The sequence below is a fragment of the Charadrius vociferus genome, unplaced genomic scaffold, assembly GCF_000708025.1.
Source record: "Charadrius vociferus isolate BGI_N301 unplaced genomic scaffold, ASM70802v2 scaffold104, whole genome shotgun sequence".
Taxonomy (NCBI): Eukaryota; Metazoa; Chordata; class Aves; order Charadriiformes; family Charadriidae; genus Charadrius; species Charadrius vociferus.
Window position 1 is genome coordinate 2,163,051 of NW_009648255.1, and position 9,441 is coordinate 2,172,491.

The 9,441-nt window shown below is 40.4% G+C and overlaps 1 protein-coding gene across 1 annotated transcript in view; it reads left to right on the forward strand.

Moving 5' to 3' along the window:
- Positions 1 to 7,934, forward strand: part of PQLC2L (PQ loop repeat containing 2-like) — a 13,060-nt gene extending 5,126 nt beyond the window's left edge. The window contains exons 5-7 of the mRNA XM_009884485.1: positions 475 to 570; positions 1,511 to 1,696; positions 7,833 to 7,934. Of these exons, the coding sequence (XP_009882787.1) occupies positions 475 to 570; positions 1,511 to 1,696; positions 7,833 to 7,934 (384 nt within the window). The remainder of the gene's footprint in view (positions 1 to 474; positions 571 to 1,510; positions 1,697 to 7,832) is intronic.
- The last annotated feature ends 1,507 nt before the right edge of the window (positions 7,935 to 9,441 follow it).

The window sequence follows — 9,441 nt, forward strand, 5'->3', positions numbered from 1 at the left end:
TACTAATGCCAGTAAAATAATTGTAATCCAGCAACATTGCCCAGCAGGGAAGCAGCTTATTTTCAAAACACAGCTAGAGTGAGAAAACTAACAACTCTTAAACTGTGAAAAATGAGTATTTTTGCTTTCTCCAGACAGGATGATTCATTTTTTTTAGTGGCCCTAGCTACAGTTCTTAGTTTTGGTTTGAATTATTGTGCCCAGGCTTTTTTAGCAGGAGGACTGGATTGATATTAGTGTCGTATCCTAAAGCCCGGCACCAGTTTTGATCTCGGTCATGGCTATGACGCGGCAGTGTGCATTGTTGTGAGATAAAGATTAAACCCTTCCTACCGCTCTTTGGTCATTTGAAGAACAGCACTGAACTGCTTTGAAAGGAGTTCTGTCCAGAAAATCAGCCAGTGGACTCTCAGTTTAATCCTCTGAAATGCCTGAAAACATTCTTGCCAAAATATATGTACCTTTCTTTTTCAGAACTCTCTTGATATGATTGAAATGTCAGGCTTCATTTGTGGCTATATATCCTGTGTGTTTTACTTGGGAAGTAGATTTCCTCAGCTTTATAAAAACGTAAGTAGATTTTTGGCTAAGTACACTTGTATATTTTACAAAACACTCTGTGTCACTTGAGATGTTGGATTCTCCCTAACAGCAAGCCCTCTTGAACTTGAAAGCCTATTTTGCTTTTGTGACTTTCTAAACTGGTAAAAAAGAAAAAAAAGGTTTTTTTCCCATTCGGAGGAGGATTGTGAGAATTTTAGGAAAATGATGGGCTTTGATGGAGGAGGATTGGTTGGCCAGGGAAGAGGAAGTATTTACAGTTGGATCTATCAGATATGAGCAGAAACATGCTTTATGTGATTGTTATCGTAAGCAAGTGATATCTCCCATTTTCTTTCTCCAAAGTATTCTACTGTAAGTAGCCAACCAGGGGATCAAAAGTTAGAATTAGAGGAAAATTAGTTTAGAAATTTAGCCACTTTTCACAAAGGTGATGCTACTGGCTTTTTTTTTTCCCCACAGCCTCTTCACTATCAGTGTATTAAAAAAAAAAAAAAACACCAAACCAACAGAACAAAAGACCTTAAGGTTTTACGTTGTCAATTGTATACAGGCATTTTAATTGATTATGGAAAGGATTAGTTCATTTCCAAGCCTATTCATAGTCCCTCTCTACCTTTGCCTCACAGCTGGAACACCACAATATTTCCAAAAAGGTCTACAAAGTAGACTGATAGAGCAACAGATTTCTTATGAACTAAATACCATTTAGAAGCTGATTATCCCTCCTGCTTTGCACTTACATCAAAATTACATTAACCAGAACTGCTTCTAAAAACTGTTACAATTCCTGTAGTTTTCAGTGATATGGGCTGAAAGTACTAACCTCGGAAAATTCAGATCCCAGGACAAGAATGACTGAAGTCTTTGGATGTGTTACTGTACAAAATGCAAAAATTACCTATAACTGTCTACTGTGATACACATTTTAGCATTTCTTTGTATTTAGTTCCGAAGAAGGTCGACAGAAGGCACCTCTTACCTGCTGTTTGCATTAGCCATGATGGGAAACACTACATATGGACTGAGCCTTGTTTTAAAGGTGCCAGCTACCGAATCCTTCCGGACCCTCTACTTTTTACACCATCTTCCATGGCTTATTGGGAGCTTTGGAGTTTTGTTTCTAGACATTTTTGTATCCTTTTCGTGTTATAGCTAGAGTTTCTCAGGGTAGGCTTGTTAATAAGTAGATCAGAAATTGTGGATTTTTTTGAAAATGAAATTTTTTTTTTCCTATTCTAACCTGATCATAAAATCTTCTTTCTGAACAATAATTTGTATGCCTTTTATAATAATATTTCCAGATAAGAATAACAAGTCGATAGTTGCACAGGTTAATGTATATCCTGTAGCCAATATTTAGTATACTAAAAGTTGAGGGGGGGGGTGCGCACGTTGTACTGTTTTTCTTAGGTTTGCTGTCTGATAAATGTAAAAAAATCCAAAACCAAAAAAACAAATCCCAAACAAACAAAGAACAAAACAACCCCCAAACCTGCTTGTTTTTACATACAAATATAGAATTACAGCTTTGAGAATTTGGTTAAATTGTAAGTGTTATTGCAAGATTGCATTAACGTCAGAGACAAACAATGAGGTTTTGGCAAACTTAGTTTCAGAAGATAGCGCTTAACGAAGAAATGCTGCAGCTACCCTTAACTACATGATTCGGGGCAAAATCAGATCCATTGAGTCACTGAGTGCCTCTGAAAACCAGCAGCTGTGCTCATTGGGTCACGCTAAGGGCTAACCAACTATGCAGTTATCTAGATTAATATACTAGTTTCTTGAAAGTCCTGAGCAAACTTATAATACTATAATTTTTTTATTCTTATATTCAGGGGGTGTACATAAGATGCCCACAGTATGTTAGTCGTTGTTAGTCGTGTTCTTTTCAGGTTGAGCATTAGCATTTTGTCATCAAGAAATTAAAGCACAATGTTTAAAGCGATATTGTACTCTTGCTGTAGAAGCCTAGTGAGCCGTCATGTGGTGCTGCTTGGTCTTACTCTTCACTGTAGTTTTACAGTCACCTGTCCTGTTGCTATAGCTTGTATTTTCACTTTAAAAAGTATAAAGAGGAGATGTTCTGATTTTTCCTGAAGTAAGAATTTTAGGTTTGTGTCTGAAAACATCTTGGTACTTAGCTCCATGAACTCAAACTATAGAACAGGGTAAAATGAAGAGTGATTTCAGGACCGTGCTGAAGCATATTGTGTTAATCCGTTCCATATTAAAAGGAAGTTCTTTACCAGATTTACCTGGAACAGTTCCAGAAGTTCTGATTCCCAGGCATCAGTCTTGTCTTTCTGATTAAAGTAATTTCATAAGCCACTCCAATTAGACTCGCGATGGGACGGCTGACCCTGGCCTTTGGATGGACAGTTAAATTATACCGACATTCGGAGGAGCCATCTGTGTGTTTTGCATCTCCAGCCATGGCGATTTGAGTGGGCAGTTTAGTAAAACATTCGGCATCGTGGGAACACAATACTCCACTACAGTAGTGAGACTAAACTGCGGTTCGTGGCCTGTTTTGAAATACATTGTAGTTCTGTCTTTTATGAGACAGTGCAGTTTCTTTTGCAGGGTTGAGGGTTGCCAGCCCGGGTGGCTGGTTTGAGCGCTTGGGCCTTTTGTTCCGTGAACGAAGTGGGGACTCTTTCTTCCGCCCCTAGCTGGAAACATAAACCGGCCAGTTTTTATTTACCAAAAAACCCCCTAGAATTTGATCTTGATGACCCTTACAGTACATTATGTGTGTATTTGCAGATGCCTTTTTGTGATGTACTCTGAAAAGGAACTTATATATTGGCCACAGACCTCCCCCCCTCTCCGAGCCCTGCCCCAGGATCGCAGTGCCAGCGTGCACATGACATTCATTTCTGGGTTCTGTCTTGATTGGAGTCTGAATCCAATCTTGCTAATAGTTCTCCAGTTCAAATTATATTGAAAGCAGATGCTTCCAAATCAGGTCGAGGAGCTTATAGGAATCTAGTCAAGTATATAGTGTTAGTTGAAAATGTATGAAGTATTTGTAATCAAGAGAAAACAAAAGCAGGCCTCCTGCTTTGAGAAGCCCTGAAGGTATGGAAGTCAGTGCTTTTAAAGAGAGCTTCGTTACTGTCTCTTGCCAAGCAAGAAAATCAAAAATCTAACAAACTGATATGTCATGTCAGACCAGAAAACGAAGAACAGGATCAGCTGGGTTTTGGAGAACAGAGGAATTAAAGCAAAACCTCATCATTTTGAAGAGGGAGGTGTTTCATAATGGATCATTTGTGTAACAAACAGTCTCCGTTTTGAGGAGGAGTTGTAGAAATTGCCTAATTCTAGTAGACTTTATTCCTGATAGTGTCCAGAGTTTCATTAGGTGCAAAATAAACTCTCATTTCTCAAGGTCCAAGCAAGGATTAAGAGTTCACTTACTCTGTGTCTGCTGCAGTATTCTTTTGCTTCCATCTGACACGGCTGGCATTGACTATTTTTAGAAACAAATGGACTCCTGATCATAGCTGGAACAGCAGCTCCAGCGTTTCTTAGTGCAGGATTACACTGGAGTTGCTTCAGCTCAGTTTAACAGGATAACAGAGTCATCCTGTTTCCTTGGTGTCTACAGTTAAAGTTACTTGGTTGCGCAATAAGCCAGTTATTTTCAATAAATAATGGAAGTGTCCAATCGTTTGTAAAATATGAATTGTCCTCCTTTTCATTTTAAGAGGAGTTTCATAGCATTATACATTTGAATTATAAATTGGAGATGATTTTCTTTTCCAGTAAATGTTTCCTTCCAACTGCTGCTTTGCAGTGGAAGGTAGTTGGAGTTTCTCAAGAAACCACAAAGCCCGAGGTTCCAACGGGCCCGAGAGCGTCTCGGACCGACAAGGCTCCCAAAGTCCACATTTGCCGGCTGTAGGGTTCCGTGGTGGACCTTATGAGAGCTTCATTTTGTGTGCATGATTGCTTAATGTTTCCCTTGTACACAAGGATGCAATGCTACATATTTCAAAATCAGTTGATGACCAGTTCTGCGCTTAGACTTTCAGCAGCGGCCATCACTGTGTTTCGAAGAGACTGAATCCAGTGCAAGTTTTTCCAGAAAACTTTGTCCTTTTCTGTAAGTCTGCTACGCTCTTTCACCCCACTTCCTCCCTCCCCTGCTCCCACCAAAACCAAACAACTCTGCTTTGTATTTAGTTCAGACAAAGCCCTTTACCAAGATTTTTGCCTTTTTTTTTTTTTCTTTTTTGACATCACCCTATTGTCAGAGAACTGTGTTCAAATCCTCCACATGTACTTCTTTTCTTTAAGTGTAGCCAGGTTGTTACTCGATAGCCAAAGTATATTCAGCAAGAGCCAAGCTGTTGTACACAGGCTCTTCTCTCGCACCTTTTGTGATTTGCAGGGCAACCACTTGGAATCCATTATATACTTCTACAAAACATCACGCTTTGTAATTTAGTTACACTGTGCGAAGAATAATTCTGACCTGACAATTCATCCCGGAGAGTTTCCCAGCCAAACATACAACTTCTCTCCGCTCCTGTAAATGCCCGCTTTTGTCTCAAAACTGTTTCATTTTTTGAATTGTCACTAAATTGTTTAATTTAATGAAACAAATTTGATACACTAGCCAGTGGCTGTCACGAACTTTACTTGGAGAAGTTAGTTTGGTTGTCTCCTCCACTTTGGGCTGTCTGCATGCTTAGGTCTTAACGTTTCCCCCAGAAAGTCAGACTTGAGCAGCAAGTTAGTTTCTATATTAAGTAGTTTTGGCAGTTCAGCATTTATTTTAAAAATATGAGCAGCTGAGTACATATGCTACAAAAACATATTTTGGAAATACTGTTTGATAAACTCCACAGAACTTGTGTTTGTAATTTATTCCCTCTGAAAAGCTCTGTTGCCGTTGCCAGCTTGGTGGCTAAGAGAGAGAATGCGCAGTGCTGCAGCCCAGGCTTGTCCCAAGCCCACAGGATGATTTCAGCAAATTTGATTCCCAGTTCACAGGGTCTTTTTCCACCAGTGCAACTATTAAGACTTGGGGAGGCGCTCAGCTGCAAGTACAGGAAGACCTATAAAAAAAGAAAAAAAGAAAAAAGCAGGAAATTTAAGTGGTAGCTATATATGCTATAAAACTAATTTGCTAAGCTCTAAGAAAGCATTCCCCATGTAATACTATAGAAAGACTGAAAAAGGAGTGTGGACCTGCTGTCTCTCAAGGAAATCCTGTCTAGGCTTTAGTTGGGGGCCCTCAGAGGTGGGGTGCTGGAAAGCTTCGGGAAGGTGGGATAATTCTTGGGGCTCTGCCTAGGATGTAGAGAATTTCCTCTCCATTCATCCACAATCCACACCTCCTGGAAAGTGGTGGGGTTTTTTTTCCTCTCCTTACTTTTCTAAATAATTACATACATTAGCCTCGAACTTCTCACAACCATTGTCTACCGGCCAAGTTATTTTAACTGATCGAAAGTGTTCCTGGTAAAATTCTGTGTATCAGATTTCCTCCCAGAGAAATTATTTTGGTTTTTTTAAATGGGATTTTACGTGTAACAGCAGTGGTGATCCAGGTTCTATGAAAGCTGAACATATAGGAGCATACATAGGACTTTGAACAAGGTACCCATGTATACAGGTGGCCACTTGTTTCTATGCCGCGTACCTTTAAACATGCTTTCATGCAGATGCTCATGTTGGAGACTCCCTACTTGACCCCATCTACTATATCTGCTTCCACCCATCTAATGTCCTTCTCAAAACTTTCTTCATCTGAGTTTGTCGGCAAGCCGTGCTGGGTTTAGCGTAGTCTGCTGCTGAAATCACTCCCATCTTTTAGAAAAAGGAAAAAAAATGTGCCTAAAGTGAGCAGAAGAAAAGCAGGAGCCCTAAACCCTGCCGTACGGAGAGAGTTGCCGCTTTGGTGGCTGGCGGCGGTTTGCCTGGGTGAAGGGAGGCTTCTGGGACCTGCGGCTTTGCCTTTCACCTCATCGCCGCATCGATGTACTGCCACCAGGAACTCTTCATTCTGTAAGATGCTATGCATATTTCTTAGAATAGAATAGAAAAGAATACTTACAGGAAGGGCAGAGCTGGATAGAATTGTTACGGCTGGAAAAGACCTTTAAGATCATCGAGTCCAACCATTGTCTAAGTCTACCAGGCCCACTTCTAAACTGTGTCCCTGAGCACCATATCTAGATAGGTTTGTACGATATCTTTGTGTCTTAAAATGGTGTCTCTATCAGAAAACAAAGTGGTTTGTATCAAGTTCAGTACTCAAGTATAAAACTCCTCAACTATCTAGCAAAAATAGCGAAGAGTAAGAAATCTCTACTGTCCATTCTAGGTGCTCACCCCTGACTTTTTTTATTTAAAGACTGTCTGTGCTCAAAAGCCAATAATTTTGTTTGAGAGCTGCAACCATCAAGAAAAAGGGCAAGTATGTACTTGTTAATTCTTTTTAGATTAGCAGTATTTCTATGGCGTGTTTTACAATAGAAATAAATAATTACGTCTAATTGCACAATTCTGTGTTGAAAACAGCATTAAATATTGAGTCATAGTGTTGTTTGCGTGTCAGTGCCTGTAAATATCAAACCGCCTAGAATTTTGCAGGAAATGAGAATTTTCTTTTCTCTTCAGGCCCTGCTGATCTATTGCTAAGGAAAGTTTTTAACAGCTTCCCCTCCTTACCAGCATCCGCCCTCAGCCCAGCCCGCAGTATTAGACCGCTGAGGCTGGGGCAGTACCGGGCAGTGTGTTTGATTCCACCTTGTTCCTAGATGAACCTTGTTCCTATTCCGCGTCTAATGACGTTCACAGTTGGGACCCTCGCAAGCGCGAGGATGAGGTAGTAAAGGATATTTCCATGTGTATTTGAGCCGTATAACCAAGGGGACCCGATGTTTTGAAGTTAGAATTTTGCTGTATGTTCCCTTTTCCCGTGTTGCAAGTAAAATGCGATTGAACTTTTTGCCATAGAGAAGTACTGACAATGAGCGTTAAGCAGGATTTGGAAAAGGTTATATGCTAATGGAGAAAATTCCACAGTTAGGATTAAATAAATGGATAATACTTACACTACAGTACATGAATTAGACACAGCAAGTTTTAAGCTTTCCTCTGCGGACTGTGGTATTCAGAGTCTGTGCCAGAACTAAACGGATGGCTGCTTTTATTCTGTACAGCTTATTTTGGTTTTAATTGAGAGCAAGTACTGCAAACGCTACCTCTGTATCCTGGTTAATTACTTCCTTACCCCACAATACCAGGTGACTCTGCAATTCATCCTGTATCGTCAGCACCAGGAAAGACAGTCTGGTGTAGTAGCACTGGAGGTGGAACCACTGCTGGTGAACGAGGAGGCTGCGTAGTGTCGGGTGGATTTGGCTCACGGCTTCGTTGGATTTCGCTCTTGGATGACTTTGACAAACAGTTGCTTAGGGACCAAATTCGTTACTTATTTTTTATTATTTATTTTGACATTAATTTGTCATTACTTGTTTACAAATGACATGCCAATAATAAAATATTTAATATTTGCTGTCTTGTTTCAGGATAGATACAATTTATTTTCCTGATTCTTTTTTTTCCCTGATTCTTTCTTTCCTGATTCTAGCTGTTTCTTCCCCAAAGTGTGATACGGAGTCACAGCAGTAGCTACTGTAGAAATAATTATTTGACATCGTGATAAGGTGCGTATCGTGGGATGACTATTTATTTTTAGATGAACGCGTACATCTCGTTAACAGTAGCGTGGCTGGTTTAAAAACAATGGAGGAGATCACCCCTGTGCCTTGAACCCAGCCTGGAGCTACAGACCGCTCCGTCCAGGTGTGCTGTATGGTAAGATTTGGCTTTTTTTATTCATACTCAATTTTGTATGCAGCAGAAGAAAAAACATCCTATAATTGAGAAACTTCAGTGCAGAGCGTCCGTTATTGATGCAAAAGCAGAATCCTGGTGTAAGTTGGTGGGACCCTCATGTACCGCTCATTCATTGTGGAGCATCACTATGCATTTTATTTTTAAGAGTTAAAGCATTTATACATCAATACCTGTGTGTTTCAAGGATTATAAATGCCGTGTGTCGTCATATGGCCCATATAATGTTTTTGTACAACGTGCATTTCCTTTGCAAGATTCTGGTTTAGATAAGTGCCACAGAGGGAAAAAAAAAAAAAATTAGAAACTAAGGAGACTGTACTTTGCTGTTGCGGATTTTGTGCAAAACTGTGTTGTGTTTGAAGAAAACTTCAATTAAATTATCTCAAAGAATAAACTTCTTGTTAATATTTCATTGAGTATATGTGTAATGATTCACTCGTCAATAAATAAGTTTGTGAACAAAAGAGCTGGTTTTTAACAAAGTTCAGTATGAGGATTTTATACGTTTGTGGACTTGTGGAGCTCCTTCCCTTTGATTTCAGATAACTGTTAAAGGGGCGTGATTGAAATTTCGGTTTTAAATAATAAAAAGTAATAACTAAGAAATTTATTTTTAAATAATGAAAGAAACGAATGAGTGCAATTGAGCGTATCGAGATTGTTGCCAAAAGAGCACACTGAGGAGGAGGCATTTTTCTCTATGAACTTTGGCAGAACTTCACGCACGGCTAATAAAACCCCAGAGGGGCGGGCTTGGAGCGCTGGGGGGTGGCGTCGTCCCTGCTGCTCTGTACGGAGGTTTGACTTCACTTGTGTTGCGGCGGTGACTCACACGAGTAACCAGATTCTGTGTTCTTGCTAGAAATGAGCTGGGTCCCGCCAAGCGCCAACCGACCGCGCGAGGGTGGATTCGGTGTCAGTGCCACGACGTGCCCTGGGCAGGACGGACCCGTGGCGGCGGCTCGGTAGGTGGGGGTGGCTGGTGGTCCTGCC